The 21,066-nt window shown below is 41.1% G+C and overlaps 2 protein-coding genes across 2 annotated transcripts in view; one reads left to right on the forward strand and one right to left on the reverse strand.

Annotated features, from left to right (window-relative positions):
* Positions 1 to 1,114: 1,114 nt before the first annotated feature.
* Positions 1,115 to 16,011, forward strand: LOC118343276 (trafficking kinesin-binding protein 1-like). The gene is made up of 18 exons (XM_035682047.1): positions 1,115 to 1,285; positions 2,167 to 2,361; positions 5,435 to 5,511; positions 5,878 to 5,994; positions 6,626 to 6,726; positions 6,949 to 7,054; positions 7,162 to 7,240; positions 7,425 to 7,555; positions 7,654 to 7,728; positions 7,815 to 7,952; positions 8,039 to 8,115; positions 8,744 to 8,992; positions 9,237 to 9,514; positions 10,938 to 11,056; positions 11,574 to 11,605; positions 11,901 to 12,008; positions 12,666 to 12,791; positions 13,019 to 16,011. The coding sequence occupies exons 3-18, from the start codon at positions 5,461 to 5,463 to the stop codon at positions 13,611 to 13,613; spliced, it is 2,382 nt and encodes a 793-aa protein (XP_035537940.1). The 5' UTR covers positions 1,115 to 1,285; positions 2,167 to 2,361; positions 5,435 to 5,460; the 3' UTR covers positions 13,614 to 16,011.
* Positions 16,012 to 19,794: 3,783 nt separating this feature from the next.
* LOC118342810 (cholecystokinin) overlaps positions 19,795 to 21,066 on the reverse strand; it is a 3,971-nt gene continuing 2,699 nt past the window's right edge. Inside the window, exon 4 of the mRNA XM_035681474.1 lies at positions 19,795 to 20,350. Within this exon, the coding sequence (XP_035537367.1) occupies positions 20,220 to 20,350 (131 nt within the window). The 3' untranslated portion in view covers positions 19,795 to 20,219. The remainder of the gene's footprint in view (positions 20,351 to 21,066) is intronic.

Below are 21,066 nucleotides of genomic sequence, written 5' to 3' on the forward strand. Positions count from 1 at the left end.
ATTATGCAATGCTGGATCTGCCCATTGAAAATAGTTTTACAGGCCAGATACATTTCCACCTAAACACTCTTCCAACCGAGAGTGAATACAGCATTCAAACTGCCGCAATGGGAAAGACGTCCCAAGGTTGTAGTGCAGAGGACGGATCATGTGCTGGAGAGTCCGTTCACCTTTATCTATTGGTGCGGTCATGCATGTGCTTGTCACCTACAGAAACACTGAGTTTCAGATGCACTCATCCATCACCAGCTGTTTGTTATGTCATGCAAGTACAGAGACAACCACCTATTCATGCAGCTAGCTTTAGGACACACACACACACCTCTTTTCTGTTCCTATTTATATTCTGCTCTGCTTGCTGTTTGATCTGACACACAGGTGAATTTCATGATCAAGATCTGTGGTGTGTTTACTGACTGTAGGCTGCTGCACATCTGCAGTGACACACCGAGTTGCAAAATAAAGACAGAGATCTGCAAGGTCGCTGTGCATGAACACTGCTGCTGCTATTTAGTTCAGACAGGGGACCCGGGATCAAACTCGTTTGTCCTTTAACTTCAATACCCACGTTGGTATGCATTCTAAAGTGGCCTTAAAACACCAAATCCCTCGCATCTCACTGCTCTGTATTTTTACCTTCCGTCTGAACTTCCATGAAGTGAGAACAAGAAAAAGGAATTTCCTGTACATGGATCAATTAAGTAGCACACTCCCATTATGACATGCTGTTATCAAGAGTTGCTCTTAACCTCCGCCTGCCATCTTATTCGTTTCCCGACAAATGAAAAGTGGAGTCTGCAGTGGACAGGATGTGATTTATGCAGCTTGCTGGCAGACAGCACAGTGCAGACTCAGCAGTAGCACTTGAAGTTAAAGACTCTGTAGGGAAAGAGCGAGGTGCATTGATTAGTGTGGACTTTGGGTTACACCATCACAAGTATGCTTACTACATTAATGCCCCTGCTTTTCTTCGTCCCTCCCTCCTCCCCCCTCTCCAGGTTGCTGTATCTCCTCTCTGTCAGGTGACAGGTGACAACCTGCTAACCCAGTTGGAGCTCCAGCTCCATAAGCCCATGGCCCCTTTTTCTCTCCACCAGTGAGAGGTGAGCCAAGCTGGCCTCCCCGGCCCCCTCCCTGGCTCCGGCCCCAGACCTGGACCCGGATCCGGACCCTGAGCCGGACCAGCAGCACACCCACGAGGAGCAGTATGTGAGCGAGGGCGACTGCAGCCAGCTCGACACATCCACGGTGCCACCCGACTGCAGGGACGCCGAGACCATCACAGGTGCGTGTGTGTGCAAGCTGGGGTCAGCTTTTTAGGAATTAAGGAAAACATAGCTTTGATTTCATCCAAATCTCCAAACATGCCTACATAGTTTGCACATGACAACAGCGATATGTAACATGTTCTAGCAAGTGCTGCATATAACACTTGCTAGAAGTTATAATGCTATAATGTAGAATGTGTTTAGTTATTTTTTTATCTATGTTATAAAGTGATGGTTTATAAAGACCTAATGTCCCAAATAGCCTCATTTCATAAACTCTAATTAAGATGATATACAGTTTTAGTAGCTATTGTTTAAAGAAGAAGAAAACCCATGCAAGAGCCATGCATCCAGAAATAAAGTAGCAATATCCCAGTGTGATGTACTTCAGGCATCAAAAGTACTTGTTACACAGGAAATTGCCCCATGTGAGGGATATGTTATTATAAATTGTTGTTTGTAAAATGTTTTTTTTAATGTAACTACCATCACTACTTTATATATTATTGAGCATTCAAATTATACAGTTATCATAGCTTTAACATGCTCAGTACAAAAGCAAATAGTACCTAAAACTACCTAAAAATACAATATTTGTTCTCTGAATGTAATGTAGTAGAAGTATACAGTAACATACAATGAAAAGTCCTTCAAAACTGTACTTAAGGACAGCACTTAAGTAAAAGTACTTAGTTACATTCACCACTTCTTATATCTATCACATGTTCAACATATATTTACATATATACAAGCTTGTTTAAAAAGTATTAGTTAATATAACATTGTTCTAAATTGTTAAACTGAGACTGGCTCTATGTTATTCCCACACCCTGACATCCTGCAGTCCACCACCAGGTTGCAGTATATTCACTTTCACTGTCCTCTCTGTGGTGTTCAGATGTGTGCAACAGCACTGACCTGCCAGAGTTTGAGATCATCAGTCTTCTAGAGGAGCAGTTGCCAGTGTACCGGTTGCGGGCTGACACCGTCTACGGCTACGACCACGATGACTGGCTGCACACTCCCCTCGTCGCACCGGACACCAGGTTTGACCTGACCACCGAGCAGATCGAAGAGACACTCAAATACTTCTGTAAGTCTGGCCAGAGCGCGGTCAACAGCAATGACTATATATATATATGATTATACAGACAGGGTCTGTTTCCTGTGCTGCTGATGCTCTTTGTAAAGCATTAGGGAACCTTTTAGCTATCTTGTTTCAAATTTCTACAGTGGAAATGTGGTGAAAAATGTTTTAAGGAGGGACACTGGAGATTAAAGTAGTGGGGTTTTATCTCTGGGACTGGTGTCTGGGACTTTAGAAGTGAAGGATTTACCCACCTGCAGGGTACATGCTTTATTTAATCCTTCAAAGGGTTCACAGAAAGATAATCTACTGTAATTTTTTGTGAATTTCATGACAGGTTGAAATAGAGACTCTTCTACTGAATGCTGGCATTTTATTTCATTTTTGTTAAGGAAGACGACAAACTGAGCACAATTTAATCACATACAGTACATAAAACAATTTCCCTAATTTTCTTCTTTACATTTCCTATGTATTAAAACCATTCTCCATTTATTACATTAGGGAAACATTTGCATTATTTTGTAATATGTAGCAATATTATACAGCATATTGCTTGCCATCATAGCTCATATGGGGTTCCTCTCGAGTTTTCACCCTCTATTAGACACACACTTCTTTTTTTATGTTTAATTCTTGTATTTTCTGTAGCAAGGAGTAGTAATTAAAAAAAGTGCTGTTTAGTGTCTCTAAATGGAGGCTTTTAAGAGGTACTGTAAACAGTTGATCGATGGTATAAAATCCTATCTTTGCAGTTAATGTTTGTCTTAATTCTTCAATTAATTATAGTCAATATCAAATAGTCATCTGATATATAAATAATTTAATACCTCTCTGACACTGTATTTGTCCTAGAGGTCACAATAAAAAGTCAGCATTGAATGAACTATTCTTCTATGCGGTCATCAATAAAAGAGATAATGATTCTGCTAGTTGGCCCAGGAAGATCAATACATCGCCAGTAACAAAGGTCATTCCTGCTCTCCTCCAGCCAAGTCACCACTCTAGACTCTAGAGTAGAGGCTTGAGGAGGGAGTAGAGTGTCTGCCAAGGCTCATATAAACAGGAAATCTTATTTTTTTCATAACTGAGCTGAAGCCATCAGAAGCCATTTGTATAGCTGCTGTTTTTCTCTGTCGTATGTCTGTGACAGATAAATCCTGTCCAGATGATTTTTCTAATCATCTAATACAATATCTGTGTGTTAGAATCAAGACATTTATCACTATTATCTACAGTCTAGTTTGTCCTTTCCCTGTTATAATAGAACTCAGCCTGTAGTCGCCCTCCACAAGGTGGTGCACACGTCCCTGCTTTACTCGTTCACTGAATATTTCCCTCCATGTGCCCGGACTGCTGTGTGGTTTTTATCTAAACATATTGATGCCTTTACCTCGTCTACAATACTATCATTAGGCAGGTTCAGAGAGTTTAGGAGACTTTCTATTTGTTCAGTATAGTAAAGTTCAGTGTACCTCCTCTAACTTAGAATTAACTGGTTTTATTTCTCATTTTATAGATAGTATTGCTAGCATGCTGCTTCTTTAGTTGGTATGCTAACATCTTCATAGATGTGTCTCTTGCATTTACTTTGTTTGCACCACGATCAAATGTAAAGAGTTTTGTGTATGTCTCTGCGTGTGTCAGGGGTTTGTTTGTGGACTAGGGTTGCCATGGTTACAGTTGCTGGAGGCAGAAAGATGTTCAGCGGCCTTGCACATAGCAATAGAGGGAGCAAGCAAGTGGATGAAAGAAAGGTGAAAAGGAGAAAGATGTGGGAGTTCTGTCAGCGTTTACAAAGTCCAGACTTTCTTCCGCTGTGCATACTCTGAATCACTATACAACTTCCACTTCCGTTTCACCTCCAACTCAGCTGTAGAGCTTTTCCAAAACGCACTCTCTCCCATCTCTCTGCCTCCCTCGCACTCACACACACAGGGGCGTCCGTGTGGGCGGGCGGTAAATTAGTCTCTGGGCCTGTTGTGCAGTAGCTGAGCAGTAGGAGCGGGAGAGGGAAAGTGAATGGATCAGTGTTTGGACCAGTTGTCGTTTCTGCTCATCTGTCATTGTGGAGCTCAGGGAAGAGATGGACAGCGAGAGTGGGATGCAGAGATTAGCGAGGGATGAATGTGAGCTGGATGGCTGGTATTATAAGGAGGACAAGAAAGGTAGAGTGCATGTCTAAACTACAATCGAGAAAGTTGTGATTTAATATGTGATTCCTATTCCCAGATATGTGACTAGATTTTTGAGCAAGCTGACCTTTCTAGCTTGAGATTTCCCTGTTACAGTTTGTTTAATGGCTGCAACAGATTGTAAAGTTGTGTTTTCATCCCTTCAGGATTTCTAGCGACAACCAAGCAGCCTTTCCTGGTTGTCTCTGGCTTTGTTCCTCTCATTAAGCGGAATTTCCTCAAGCTCGCTGACTTTGAATTTGCTCTGATTTGACATATCAGCCCTCAAGCACACACGCGTGCACACACCAATCCCCACAGTCCACTGATGTGCCTGTGCGAGCCAGAGTCTGAACAATGTTTGCTATCTTTATTTTCAAAGAAGAAACTCAAAAGTGCTTTAATAAAACAGCAGTTAAATATTTGTGTGCTGGTTGTAATACTAACTAGATTACCAAGGTTTAACATGATGCATTCAATAACTTTGTACAGCATGTTATTGATTAGAGCTCTGCAGTCAATAAGAGCTTTCACCTCAGGGCAACGCGGCTGACCGCTGTGTGCCATGGAAAACAACTCCTCTCTCCTCTTTCATACAATAACATTATATCAATAATGTGTTACACTCTCTAAACATGAACCATCAACCACCTCTGAGAGGACGACTTTTTAAACTTTCTATGTTACATAATGTAGTGTGCGTGCCACTGTACATGTTCGTGTATCACACCACAAGTGATGAGAGGTCATACACACTGCTTTCAGAATCAGAATCAGAAATACTTTAATAATCCCAGGGGGAAATTATTTAAATCATTATTTATTATTTTTATTATTATTTCATCCAGTAAAGGAGGTCTGACTCTGGTTGTTTAATCTTTGTTGTGTGTTTTATATTTCCGCAGTGCTATGTGCAGACAGAGTGGGCCAGATGACGAAGACCTACAATGACATCGATGCTGTCACACGTCTGTTGGAGGAGGTGAGATGGTCTATTTTTGTCAGCTCTATCAGTGTAATTCAAAGCTGCGCTAGAAAGGATTTTTAATTAGACTAAAAGCACAAAGTGAGGCTGCAACAGAGAGGATGCTGTGCTGTAAATGTTTGCCCTAATTGCAAGAATGAAATCTGTCTGAATATGAATAGTTGTGGAAAAACAGAAAGTGATCAAATAAGCAGTGAAATTCAGAAAGCAGTGGGTGAATTCTGCCTCTAAATATACCAACAGTGGCTGAACCTCCACCCCCACAGGACGCCAGTGTTTACCAGTGTTGTGTTATGGGATTTTTAGGGTGTTGATGCTAAACTTATCATTTATCTCTTCTCCTCTCTTCCTGTGTTCCATTAGAAAGAGAGAGATTTGGAGTTGGCTGCAAGAATCGGCCAATCGCTTCTTAAAAAGAACAGAATTTTGACTGAGCAGAATGACTATCTGGAGGAACGAGTGGTACAAATCACAGAAGAGGTCTGCTTACACACACATTCATTAATCGGTCACTAACTCATAAAATCATTCATGTAGTTAATTTACAATTTGAAAAAAGGTCCACTTACTAGTGTTTTTGTAGGTTTTTGTGCTTTTTAGCAGATGGGGTACATCCATTATGTCAACAGTTGATGAAGACCATGTGATATGGTTGAAAACTCTGAGCTAGTAATAGTTAATTACATTAATCAATACACACTCATCTGTGTTTAATATCTACGCTAAACATTTACTGAAGTTAAATTGTGATCAGCAAGACTCATAACATTCTGATAATATGGGAAACAAAGCGGATTCACATGCGTAATAGTGTCAGATTCCTCATTGGATGCTAGCTGTTCTACTTATCTATATTTATCCCCACATACAAAGTAACTTCAAGAAAGATGTGCCGACAGCACAGTAGTGAGGAGTCAGCAACCTCAAATTTGTTCATTTGGATGGACTTCCTTGAACGTTTATGTAACCTGCTTCACACAACGAACCCTACTACTCATGCTCAAACCCCATTGGCTCATAGAACGAGGGGCTTCAGGAGGGAGGACTGCAAAACCCTTCTCATTTATGTAGAGACGTACAAAAGCAGTTAACTTCTTATGTCCTCTTCCAGGTGGCCCAGCTGCACCATGAGCTGAACCTGAAGGATGAGCTGCTGCAGTTTTACACCAATGCAGCTGAGGAGAGCGAGGATGAATCCAGCAGCTCCCCAACGTTAGCATCCTTTCTTTGTTCATCAATATCCCCCTTTCTATCCATAACATTTTTATTTAATAATTTATAGAGAATATTTTATTTAGAATTTATGTTTTTGAGGTGCCAAGCAAAAGCAAGCAGAAATGCTAAACACATAACATGCCATTTGATTCCTTTAAACTAGTACACTGACCTTCTGGCTATGAGTTTCAGGCTCACTCTGTGTTTATGTGTCTAAAGGGGAAAGAAAAGTAAATTGGAAACAGCTTCAGGAGCATTTGTGAGCGACACACTCCAAAGGAAACTCAAAGATCTGGAAGAAGAGAACCTGTCGCTCCGCTCAGAGGTATCTCCTCACAGCGTAACAACAACACGCACAAGCAATGTGACAAACTGAAATTGCTGGGGATATATTGTATATATTGTATTGTAATCATGGATGTCTACATGCAGGCTAACCATCTAAAGTCAGAGACTGAAACATATGAAGAAAAGGAGCAGCAGCTTGTTAATGACTGTGTGAAAGAACTCAGTAAGTCTTCTCTGTCTTTTATACTGTTTCTGTGTTTGTCTAAAACTTTCTGACTGAAATAGATTTTTAACACTCTTGTTTTTTCTGTGTTCCCTTTAACTTTGTCCTCTATTTCATGCTGTGCTGGATTATTTGGACACATCTTTCCCTCTCTCAGACTGAAATAAACTTTCTGCCCTCTCAGGGTTGTCCAGTCTCCAAATCTCTGCAATAGCGGAGGAATTGGCTCGTAAGACTGAGGATGCTTCCCGACAGCAGGAAGAGATCACACACCTCCTCTCTCAGATAGTAGATCTGCAAAAGAAAGCCAAATCTGTGAGTGCACATGGATAGACATGAACCCATTTTAATTCAGTAGTTAAAGACAGTTATTATGATCTGTTTGTTTTGCTAATTCAAACGTGTGTTTCTAGTATGCGGTGGAGAATGAGGAGCTTTCTCAACACCTAGTGGCAGCTAAAGATGCCCAGAGGCAGCTTACAGCAGAGGTAACTTCCACATCAATGCCCTGCCCCAGATACCAGACTGTTTGACTTTAATTTAAAAAGTTCATTTTAATGTCCACAATGATCAGCTCCAGGAGTTGGAGGAGAAGTATACAGAGTGCATAGAGATGCTGCATGAAGCCCAGGAGGAGCTGAAGAACCTGAGGAACAGAAACTACCCAGCAGGAACCCCTCGACGTTGCCATCCCCTGGGACTGTACCCCATGGTGAGAGAGTATGTGTGTGTGTTTGTGTGTATCTGTGGGTGTGTACATGATTATCATCCGTTCCTTCATGAGTTTTTGTGTTGCAGGATTCTCTGGCAGCTGAGATTGAGGGAACAATGAGGAAGGAGTTGAGTATGGATGACCCAGAGAGCGAGGAACAGAAGTATGTATGGACTAACAGTCAAGCTACTGTATGTTATTTATTTATTTTACAAGGACCAGACTTTGTCACTAATTGCTTTTTGAAAGAGTTAGAAATAATTGGAATTCAGAAAATATCAATTGAATTCTACTGATTTCCATTAGGTTTTCTCATGGTTCTAGGGATGGCAATGTCAGGCAGCACTTTGGTGACTGAAATATCTCAACCTCAACTGTTGGATTAATTGCCATGATTTTTTTCTATATTCAAGGTTACATTCAACTATAAATTCTGATAACTTTTATTTTTTAGTTTTAATTATCAAGTGAAGTATCTCAACATTTACTAGATGGATTGGCAAATTCTGCTCATCGATGCATAACTTTGGCGGTCCACTGACTTTTCATCTAGTGCCACAATGAGGTTGGATGTACTGCCATGAAATTTGAGAAGGAACTAGAGGACACACTGACTTTACACAACCCCTGAGATAACTTTTCTGGATTCACGTACTTTAACCCAAACCATGATTTTTTTTCCTCAACCAAGTAGCTTAGTGACTAAACCTAAAAAGCTCCAACCATTTCATGGGCTGTAGTGAAATTACTTACTGTATATACAGTATATTTTTGTGTGTGGTTGTCTGCAGAAGCCATCGGAAGCGTGTGTTTGAGACGGTTAAGAACGTCAACCAGACAGTCCGTCAGCGTTCTCTGACTCCAACCAATGCCAACATCCCGGGCTCCAACCAGTCTCTGTCAGCTCGTACATCGCCACAGTCCAGCGGTCTCTCCACACCTCACTCCAGCATCTATGGAGGCGACATCAGCGGAGACAGTATGGCCCTTGACAACCGAACACAGAGCATCCTGATGGAGACTGTGTCCAATCAGGATAGGTGAGGAGGAGCAGGCGTATACAGTGAATACATTAATGAGGACATTGAGACTGAGGACAGCTTTTAGACGCTCGCATGAATCTGAGAGTGAAGAAGTACCTTTAAAATGTTTTGTTTCTTGAGTTGAGCATTGAGGATTAGTCGAATGTTAGTACAGTTAAACGTGCTTCAACAAGTTGACATGATTTTCTCAAGATTCCTTGAAATGAAAAACATTCTTATCTTATCTGTGCTCTGGCAGCAGCACAGAAGGCCGAGAAAAGAAGGCCAGTGGAGCTGAGGACCTGCGGCTCGCCCTGCGCCGCCTGTCTCTGCGTCGACAAAACAACCTAAGCGAGAGGCGCTTCTTTGAAGAGGAGAGGGATCGGAGACGAGGAGGACATGGAGGTCTATCTGTAGCCCTGGGCCAGGAGCATGTGATGACTCCCTCAGAAAGCATCATGTCTCTTGGGAACCTCCACATTTGGGCCACACGAGGGCCCTACCTCCCTGACAAACTCCAGATCGTCAAACCGCTTGAAGGTGAGGGAGAAAGGGAGAAAAGGATGAGCTGCAAGGTGGGGAGGAAGTGGGAGGGCGACCGACACAGAGTGGTCGGTACAAAGAAAGGGAGCAAACGGGGCTGGGCGACGGAGGGGGAGAGGAGGTGGCATGGGCGGATGCTCGAGGCAGAAAAGGAAAGAGGTTGGGGATGGGCGAGGAAGACTGGAGCTGGGATAGAGAGGGAGAGAGGAAGGAGGTGGGCCAGGGACCGAGCTGGGAGCAAGAAGATGAAGGCAGCAATAGAGAGGAAAGAGAGGCCTCTGTCACTAATGCTCTTTAACTCTTTCTGGTCTCTGATGCACCACCACAAGTCAGGCAGTTTTGCATCTCCTCACAGTTATTACAAAGACACACAGCCGAGAGGATGGTTGTAGACAGATTCACACTTGTGATTAAAGAGAGGAAGAAACGGGGGATGACATTTTGGTTTATGCTCTGCATCCAAATCACCCACTGCTGTTCTCTAACTGATTCTTCTGGGATAACGGAAAACAGACTCAATAATGAGATTTACATATGATACCAAAGTAGCTATCCAGAAAGTGTAACGTAGAAGTGTGAACCCAGAGAGAGTCACAGCAGCGTTTTATTATTATTCCCCCTGTGATTCAGTGTTGATTTAGGCTTAAAGGTGGCTGCTGTTGGCCTGTGCTGCCCTCTGCTGGTAAATATTCATACTTCATTGACTACTGTTAGCCTAACATCTCCATGATATATAGAAACCCTGCCATTGCTTCTGTTTACATACATTTGTTTTTTTGTATTCACACCTTTTCGTTTCTTATATATGTATCACTTTTTCTTTATGTGTTTCTTTACAATTTTTATTTATTTATGATTTTCGTCTCTTCATTCTGTCTATGTTTCAAATTCATGTAGCTGACTAATAAAAAGCTTTCCTCATTCTAATTGCTCCTCCATTTCATTTTCATCTTATTCCTCTCGCTCTGCATCACCTTTTACTGTCTTTATATTCTTTCCATCTTTGTTTGTCACTGAGGCTTATTGTGTCATATTTCTCACCTTGCTTTGTCATGAATATGCTTATTAGACAGAATTATTACAAATGTAGTTGAAATGAATCACTAAATACATACTTTTATTGGTTACTTCTCATGCTTTTGCCACATAATCTGCAGTTTTGTATTCGCCCATATGTTCGGACTGTTTGTGATATATATGTGAGATCTGCTTTATTACAGTAGAATAATAATCAAATGGAAAAACCTACTAAGCATTTTACTGAAACCACAGCCAGCTGTTTCTGAAGCATTTCAGGAAATCAAGAACAGTAAATGTCTGGCGACAATAAAAGAACCATCTATTTGTTAAGTATCAAGTTCTAAATAATGCTTCAAGCGTTTATCGGTGTATTGTAGTTCTATTCATTTCTCTCCGCCAGGCTCTGCCACTCTGCATCACTGGCAGCAGTTAGCTCAGCCTCACCTCGGTGTGATTCTGGACGCCAGGCCAGGAGTTGTGCCAAAGGGCTACAGACCCCTCGAACTAGAGCTGGAGCAGGTCTGTGTTGTGTGTGTGTGTGAGAGAGAGTCCACATTAACAGTATGGTCATACTCATGTAAATGCATCTTTGTATTTGGTTTATAATGCAACATGTTGACAGATTAACACCGCTTTAATTATACAGGGAGTCAAGTCCCACTTGTGTGCAGGACTAATGAAACCAGACTGCAGTGATGTACAGTAAAATGCTCCTTCTTCTTCATAATGTCAAAGTCCATCTCCCTTAAACTTTTCTTCTGTTTCTCCTCTCAGTAAGTTCAGTGGGAGAAAACAGTGCTGAATAAAATACCAAAACAATTTAGGAAATTTTCTTGGATCGGTTTGGTATCACTGAATTTTTATTTTGATATTTAAAAGAAGGGATAAATAACAAAAACCTTGTTAGTCACATATTATATGACTAAACTCTTAAAAACTGTTAATATTACTACAAGTAATTGTTGTAACACCAGTGCACATGTATGCATCTGCAATGATCTGGTCTCTTCTTCTCTCTGTGCTGCGTTGTCTACAGGTATACCCATGGGGAGGCTTTGAGGAGGATGAACCAGGGGACCAATACTTCCAGAATCTTCCCACCTCCTCTGCCACTGCCTCACCAGCTGTGCCCTCCACCTCCAGCACCGCTGACACCAACATCGCTCAGCCTCCACCCACCCTCGCTCCACCTTCTCCACCCTCTCCATCCCCATCGCCACATCTCAGCAACACTGATGTCCTGGGTGAGGACATACTGTACATTTATACATACTGTCCTAAAACACCTGCGGGGTATCGAACTTACCTTTTTTAATGACTGTTAATGTTAATTTTAATGATGTGATGTGTTTGTGTGACTTGCAGCTGCATACTACCCAGGTAAATGCATGGCCCACACCAGTTCTACCTACACCTTCACAACCTGTCGAATCCTCCACCCAACTGATGAGCTGACGCGAGTCACGCCAAGGTAAGCGACATAAATATTCTGGTGCTGTTTGAAAGTTTATGATCAAAGTCAACTTTCTGTTCCCCTTTGATTGTATGAAAGTTTCTCTTTGATCTGCCAGACTTTACTCATAATCAGCTACTGCAAAGTTGAGCTTTTTTGCTAAAAGCAGCCTTATTCAAACATATGCCTTATTGCAAAAGTCCTAATACAATAATGTGTTTTCGTAAGAACTGTCATGTGTTTGCCTCCTAAAGATGCACATTTTCCCCTGTCTTAAATGCTGCATGCTTTTAACATATAAACATAAATGCCAAATTAAACATTTGATTCAGCTTAATGTGATAATGATGTGGAGATATGTGGCGCTTTGAGAATCCTACAGTGTTCACTCAGTCTGAAATGGACTAAATCCCACAGGACAAATAAGATCGAAACAGCATTCATTGAGATGGGATCATGTCCAAGCAACAATATTCAGTCAGTTGTCTGCTAAACAGTAGGAAGGTGCTAAATAATACATGCAGGTGCTTATGGTTCAAAGGAACAACAGCCCCTGTGCCAGTTAGTGTTGCTCTATTACAATGATGAGATATCACAAAAGTACAATTTAAGTATCCTCTTTTCGGTGTTTCTAATTTTTTCCATTCTTTTGTCGTGTTTGCTTTTCTTCTCCAGTCTAAACCCAGTCCCGGCATCGTCCTCCTGTGTGATGACAAGCACTCTGTTGGGTACTCCTGCTGCTACACCGTGCACGCCCCGCAGGCTCAGTCTCAGGCCATCTGAATCCTCAACCAACCTCAGGCACGGTTTCAAATACACTGGAAAACCACTTTCTGTCTTTTTCTTGCTACTGTAGGAAACAAAACTTTGTGTCTTTGTTAGTGAGTTTGCAGTTTGTTCAGTGGTCATCGTTGTCACACTGAGTTTGTCATAGTTTCCTTAAAATAAGACATGTATCCTTGCTAGTTTCACTTGTATCAGCCAATCAGTATGAAGTTGACTCTCATTTGTTTCCCATGTTTGTGCAGAGATGCAACACGCACCACCAGCACCTCCCTGGGGTTAGTGCGCCTTCTCCAGGAGAGAGGGATCTCTGCAGCGATGTATCACCAGAGCCAGGGCCTGGAGTATGGTCAGGGCATTGGAGGAGTCTTATTCAGCACTTCTATCGCCCCTAACCGAGTGCCCAACCCCGACCCTCTGCGCCCCTCTACCCCTCCCAACTCGCCCACAGGACAGGGAGCTTCCGCTGTGCCAACCCCCGTGGGCTTCGACTTCAAGAGCCCTTCCTACGACAACTTCCTGGCCTCCAAACCGGCCCGCTCCATTCTGAAAGAGGTGACGGGGAGAATGAGGGGCAGGCAGAAAGCTAGGGACTGCGAAAGCCAGACGGACGTTAGTGTGACCGTCCACAACCTCAACCTGCTGGACAAGGTGAAGCGGCTAGGTGTGGCTGGAGCTCCAGGGGCCAGAGCAGTAAGTCCCAGCCCGATCCTGGGGCCTCTGGGTGGGCTGCGCAGATCCGGCTCCCCTTTTGGGCCCGATGGAATGAGGAGGAACCGGAGTTATCCAGCCATGGTTGGAGCTAGCATGGCCATGAAAGCCCCAGGGCCCCAGGAGTAGTCTGTACTGCTGCTGGCTATTAGCCATGTAGGAGCCAGGCAGGGCCAAGGACCGACTGTTGAGCAGTCACCTGGAGCCCAAACACTGACTGACACTGTTCATACTGTACGACAACAACATGGCACTACTGACCAGTTTCTAATCACTACTGTGGTTCCACACAGACACTATCCATTCTTCAGTGCTTTAAGGTGGTGACTTATGCTTGAATTAAAATCAAAGTAAGTTAACGGGTTGGTTCATCCAAAACATCTTCTGGTATGTAGTCATGCAGATAGTTTTGGCTTTATGTGCCCATATTATGAGATGTTGCTGAAATGTCTCATGTCTCAATACAATGAAGGTGAAAGGAATTTCATTTCAAAGCACTGAACAATTACATTTAAAAACGTGTCTTTCCAGAAAATGTTCCTGTTACTCTGGATAATCCACAGATTTACTTCCTACCAATTAAAAGAAAACTTCATCAACATCATTTTGGAAAATGTGCTTTTTTGGCTTCTTTCTGGGAGTTAGATGAGAGGATTTATAACACTCTCATGTTTGGCGTTAAGTATGAAGCTGGAACCAGGAAGTGATTCACCTAGTTTAAAGACTAGAAATAAGGAAGTTCAAAAATACATCAAACAGAAGTGTAAAAGTTACTATTTGTGGTTTTAGATAAATTAAATGGTATCTGTAACTTGATGAGCAACACTTTATCGTCCGGGCTGTGTTCAGAAATAGTTCCAACAACTCCCCCTGAACCCCAACGTTTGTCATTTTTACTCTATGTCTGTTTGTGTATGTATTAAACACATGTTGTTAGTGAGCTTTGGAGGTGCTGGTAGGTAGATTTTTTAAATTTAAGATGAAGGCAGGCTAGCGGTTTCCCTTGTTTCACTCTAAATATATGCTAAGCTAAGCTAGTTGCCTTCTGGCTCTAGCTCCGTACTTAATGCTAAGACATAATAGTATAAATCATCGAAAACTCTCGAAAAGTAGGCATAATAGTGTACTTCCGAAATTGTCACATTAGTCCTTTTAAAAAGTCAGAATGAAAACTTTTTACAGTTTGTTCTGTGGACTTTCCAGAGTAAGGGCATGGGTACACATTTGCAAATTCTTTTTCATGGTGACCTAGACCACCTATTTGGCACAGACATCCATGTCCCCTTTAGGATGAATTGTAATATGTTTGGTGATCATCAGGTCTGAATTTTAATTTGTCCAATACCAGTTACCTGCAAAACTAAAAATATTCTTTGGTTTTAGCACTAATTAGCAAATCATAGCACGCTAATACACTAAACTAAGATGATGAACATGTACCAGCTTAACAATCAGCATCTTTATTATCATTTTAAGCACGCTGCTTTTAGCATTTAGCTCAAAGCACCACTCAGAGCCTCTATAGACTTTTGTCTGGTTATTTTTACACAGATATGTTAAATCTGGGCACATAAAACCAATTTTATGTAATTTGATCTTATGTAATTGGGTGAACTGACCCACTCAAAGCAGAATATCTTGAAAGAGAGCTACTGAGATATCTGTCTGCTCCCACTGCTGTCCACTCACATCCCTGCTTTGGAGACTGACTCTGCTGGCTAGATATAGTACTCCCACTCTCGCCTTTTCTGAAACACATCCACAAAATCCCACACGGATCCAGACATACACCGGTGCACTCTGTTACATCTGCCATTGCACTAGTTGTACTACTACTAGCTGTAGCACTAAACCATGCCTTTCTTAATCTCTATTATTGGATTAAGATCCACCTTTTTATAAATGATTATACAATTTACACCAAATACATGAAAATATGTCACCCTTGCTGTAGCGCTCTCTCCCCTCAGTCATACGCCTACCTAAATGATTATCTGTGAGTCTGAGAAGTCCCTTTGAACAAATCACTGAATAGATTTTTTTGTCAGTATTAAAGATACCTTGGTTTAGTTTCCTAATTGGCCATTAGACAGGGAAGTTGATGGTGCTTCCATCGATTGGACGATCAATAGGCTGAAGCCACAGCTCACAAAGAGTGAGAGAGGGATAAGGGAAGTGATTGTGGCTAATCAGCCGTCATGGTCAGAAGCTTTTGGAGAAATGAAGCAATATAGTGCCTCGAACATCTGTTTTTGATGATTTATGTTCTTTATGTGTTGGATTGTGAAAGAGCTGCCACGGCCATCATTGCACTTGTGTTTATTTATTTTTTAAAAATCCTTTGAATTTGTGGTCATAGAAATGATGTTGTCTCACATGTGCTCACTGTATATACTGTTCATTGTCACTAGATTGTAAGTAATGACACACTTATAAAGGAATTGTTATGTGTAGTGCATAACCAAGAACCACACATCACTGTAAGTATTGAGGTGAGCATATAATGAGGGTTTTTTTCCAAATAAAAGTTCAGTAATCATACAGTAACTTCCCCTCTGTGTGTTTTCCCCCTTTACATGAGATCATGACTCTTTCAAGACCTTGATTTCAAGACATGAAATCAGTATTTACCCTCCTCCAGCAGATGGTGCTCACGAATAACTCAGCCCACAAAATAGTCAGCATGTGAAGTGCATGCTGTCTGTCCACATAGGCCGGTCATAATCCATTAACCATTCACCATCTGTATCTCTTGTGCTATGAGGGATATGATGAGGGCAGCTTATTAAACCTCCATTAGCCACAGGGTGAACAAGAGGTCAGCAATAATCCAAAAATGCCGCTCTGGCAGCCGGGGACTCTAATTGAAAGAAATGAAATCTGTCTCAAATGTCACCGATGTCTCTCATTGTGGTTATTTGTCCCCTTTAGAATAACATTTTGTTAATCTTATTTATCAAAACATCAAATCAACTTCCTCCTGAGGCGAAAGAGGAAGTCCAACATCAGTTACAAATATCCTCTTCTGAGCACAGAAATCACATACAGTATGGCAGTGGTTCCCAATCGTATTGTCTGATGTACCCCAGTATGTTAACAATGGCAGACTGACGTTAGCATTTAGCTCAAAGCACCACTGTGCCTAAATACAGCCTGACAGAACACAGAGCGCTAGCATGGCTGTAGACTTCAGTGGCTCAGTCACATTTGCATTTGTACTAACGGAGTAGCATTTCAACCATTTCTCTCTTCTGTTTAGCTATGTATTCCACTTTTCTGCTCATTTGCTAACAAGTTTTCAAGAATTCTCAGTCACAGCACATTTTACAACTGACTCAGATTGTTGGGAGTCGTATCCTTTGCAGTCTACCTATTATATCTGGTATTTTGTTGTTGTTTTGTTTTGTTTTTTTGCCAGAATATATTGAAGATCAGCTTCACACCAATTTGTAATTGTTCTTATGTGTTTATTTCCCTCCTGTGCCAGACTATTTCTGGCACAGAAATCTTCAGTCTTTGCTACTGGTGGTAGCTTCATATTTACCATACAGACATGAGACTGGGATCTTCTCATCTAACTCTCTGCTAAAAAGTATACAAGCGGAATTCTCACAATGACAAACTATTTCTTTAGTTTAAAATGCGTAGTGATGTTTCCTACATCACTATGTGTGTTATGTGCTTATGGTTGCTAGTTGCATTTACAGTCAGGAACTCTCCTTCCCTGCTTTTACCATGAGTTCTTCTGTTTTAGATGCCAGTAAAATGCCTTTGAATTGACTGAAGCCGATCTGAAGTTAAAGAATGGAAATTCTGGAGACAGATGGGACAGAGAATGAAAGGCAGTGCATTGAGCCAGTTTCATAGATGGTCCAGGAAGAGCTCAGACCATCTGCTCGTTACCGTCGCTGGATCTTTATTACAGCCATGCTCTTGGAGCTCATGTTCTTTTCATGAATGTGTGGCTTGGCTTTGCCCATTAGCACAGAAACGGAGCACTTATGCATATATGAGAGCTCGAATCACTCCATGTAAGATGTTGTCGGCGATGCATGCTTTCGCCTTTTGACCTTTTTGTATCATTTGCACTCGTAGCAGATATCCACACACACACACACACGCACACACACACACACACACACACAGCAGATATTTACTAGCAATCCCACTGCAGCCTTTAAACCTTTCCAGAGCCTTTAACTCCAAAGTTTTCTGCCTCAGCTCTTTAAAGAGAAAGTTTTAGTCAATTCCCATGGTCCTATCAGAATCTCAAGTCTCTGTTTCTGATTCAAGTGCGACCTCAGTCCGAGCCAGTGGCTTCACTGCCCAACACACACACACACACACACACACACACTAACATATAAACACGGTAAACCCTCTCTTCCCCCAAGGCATCCAAAACCACTTCTCTGAATAATTCACCGAGCCTGCTTTGTTCATCGATCCCTCTCTCCACCTCTCACTCATACAGACACATTTTTCACTTAACACACGGGGCCAGGAGCAGCATAATGGGCTCCTTCATCACAATTCAGCACCACTATGGATTTCTCCCCTTTCCTTTACTAATGCTTCCAACAGGTTGAACCTAGCATCCTGTCTGCTAGCTTTTGTCACAGTTGTTTTCAGGATAATCGTAACAAAGAGAATTTAAATGTCAAGTGAGCTCTAACAATAAGTGTACATACCAGGTCATCAAATCTCTTTTACTGCCTAAAGATGTTTAATCATAATATTTCTCATAACAGCAAAACATACTGGGCTCTTTAAAACTGTTATTGTCTCTCTAGTGGAGCCAAAAGCAATTATTATGGTTTATTTTGAGCCTGCTTTAATAATTCAATCGATATCTGTTTCTCTAAACACTTCAAACTGTTTCAATATTTAGCACAGACGTTAAAGCTCATAATGATCTTCCAGTTCTTTTGAAGATATTCTCGATCATTCCCCGGCACGCTTCCTGAATGATACATTCTCTGACTTTCATCTCCTCTGTGGAGCTACACACTGACCCTTTTTCTCAGCATCAGACATATCTGCCTTAACATTCATCATCATAGTCTAAAACCAGCATCATTACCCATAATCCACCATGGGTTTCTGATGTGCAGGAGTTTGCTTTCATCAATTATCAGCAAAGACACTGACTTTTGACACTGGAAAAAGAATGATTTGAAATCATTTTGTTAGTTTAGATATTAGCAATATTACACAGGTGCCTTGATTATGCAATATATGTTACACATCTATATTTATTTGTATGTTTGTATTCCAACATATTTGACTTATTACACTAAACATTTGATATTAAAAAAATATACTGGGCAGAGGACAAGAAGTGGATGGCAGGTACCATCAGATACTCATGGATCTGCATGCACACTGAGGTCATATCTTTCATGGTGATCTCTACAAAACACATCTAACAATTTTAGTAGTTTAAATAGGTAAAAAAGAAACCCCAAACAGTAATAATAACTTTGCAGATAGCATCCAAATAAGAACAAAAACATTCTTTCACAAACATATCCCCATTTCAAGATAATCCCTTTAATAATACGTTCTAAATATCTGGAGGGATATAGTAAGTATAGTATAGTATATAGTATAGTAGTAAACATTTCTTCATAGCATAAGATGGCAGTGGCATGAGTTTGAACAAAGTTTAAATTTTAATTTAATTCTAGAGAGGGAAGTGGCAAATCTTCAGATGGAGGACCCAGCAGCAGAAAAAGCACATCAACTATGATTATTTTAGATTTACGTCACAATACCACACTTTGCTATACAGTGCCGAAGCTGGGAAACGTGTCCACAGTGATGAAAGATGAAACACTGGGTTGATAAACTGTGGTCCATCTTATTCCAAACAGAGGGAGTCACGTAAAATATGTGAATTAATTTTGTATTGACTGTCCCTCAGTCTATTGCATCTAAAACCAATCAACAATCTCTTTCCAGTCATCCTCTGTGTACTCATAGTCAAACTCATTCTGTGTTGGGGTTTCATTTAGAATGTAGAAATAAAGAAAGGGAAGGAATTACACGAGACAGAATAGACATATGATGCTGATTTTGAAAGGTAATATATGACAAATGATTTAGTCAAGTGTTTAGGTTTGATATTATATCCTTTTATTTAGAAGGCCCTTGCCCTCATAAACTATCACCAAAAATGACTCGTAGAGCACCTGTGTGTGCTTATCAATGTGTTATGAGTTTTACATGCTCACACTGTCATCCGCTTTTGATGTTATTGTTCACAACATAATGCATCAACAGAGATGCATAAAAATCGATTTTATGTTTGCAGCAGTAATGAGGTGCCACAGATAATCTTGTTTTGTGACACACTGTATGAATGCACCCAATGAATGTTAATGGATCCAATTTAAGCAGCATGCATTGTATTAGAAGAATTCATATGCAGCGAGTGATATTTTCAATCTTTATTCAGTCCAGTTAGTCTCAACAGACCCTGATACCATCCCACCCCTTTCCACCCAAAATGATAAAGAAACCAGAGAAAACCAGAAACAAACAAATCTTGGACAGTGAGAGCTTTTCTGCAAAATTTGGCATATGTATATTGCATTATTACAGTCTTACAAACAAATGTACAACAAATACATCATAAATAGACTCTTATTGTGAGACAGTGAGGAGCCAGCTTGCGTGGAGTTTTTTTTTTTTTTTTTTGTTTTTCTCGTTTGCCCGTACGTAGACTTCCCTTTATGAGGAGTACTCATACTCCTCTGCACTGCGACGGCCGAAATCCATCCACCCCAAGTAGTCCCTGTCTGCTATCCGGTGGTTGGCACTCAGCCCTCTGCTGTTAGCCGTGGAGTTTCTGCGCACAGAACCTGGGAGGAGAAGTGGGGAGGAGGAGGAGGAGGGGTGGAGGTGACAGAAAGAGTGGGTGGAGGAGAAACAGAGCAGGGGGGAAATGAGTATTCCTTGGAGTAAGGAGGATAAAAACTTCACTGATTGTGGTCCTACTTTTTGTGTGTTTATGCCAGAGAAAGCAGGTTTGAAATGCTCTTGATTATGGAAGTGAGGTGCAAGCAAACATGGTGCAAAAACACAGTGAATGTGACTTTAATCAGATTCATTCTGACACTGACAGAACTGAGAGGATTTATTTAGTGTTTGTTTTTTAATAATCAAAAGATCATAGTTCAGTTGAAATAATTATATCTGGTTACATGTGGCAGTTTTTGGGTGAGATTGGACACAAACGATGCTCTCATAAAACCCAGCAGTTAATAGTCTTTGTGCGCTAAAATGTATTTTCAGTGATTTATGCTTTTAATATAAAAAATTTCACTTTTACAAGTTTTTTGGGGGGTCAGATTATATGCCCTCAGGTGGCAGTTTAGCAGTTAGTTCAGTTCATTACCAAATTACGGAGAAAGAACTGTTTGCAATATTTGACGACTGATTATGTTTGGTTTATGTGACTATTTGGGTTTTAAAAATTCCTCTTCTTTAGATTTGATTTTGTGTTGGTTTTTGCTGTAAAGTTGGTTTGTGGTTTGCTTTTGGGCATTTTAACTGTCTCTTTCTCATTATTTTTCTC

The sequence above is a fragment of the Morone saxatilis genome, unplaced genomic scaffold (genome assembly GCF_004916995.1).
Source record: "Morone saxatilis isolate NCDOM2014 unplaced genomic scaffold, NCSU_SB_2.0 Contig9, whole genome shotgun sequence".
Lineage (NCBI taxonomy): Eukaryota > Metazoa > Chordata > Actinopteri > Moronidae > Morone > Morone saxatilis.

What these genes read in the sequence shown, in the direction of transcription:
- LOC118343276 (XM_035682047.1), top strand. Translation starts at nt 5,461, where the DNA reads ATGACGAAGACCTACAATGACATCGATGCTGTCACACGTCTGTTGGAG. An exon ending in TGACTGTGTGAAAGAACTCA is followed by an intron (nt 7,241 to 7,424) that starts GTAAGTCTTCTC and finishes CTGCCCTCTCAG; the next exon opens with GGTTGTCCAGTCTCCAAATC. An exon ending in GAATCCTCAACCAACCTCAG is followed by an intron (nt 12,792 to 13,018) that starts GCACGGTTTCAA and finishes ATGTTTGTGCAG; the next exon opens with AGATGCAACACGCACCACCA.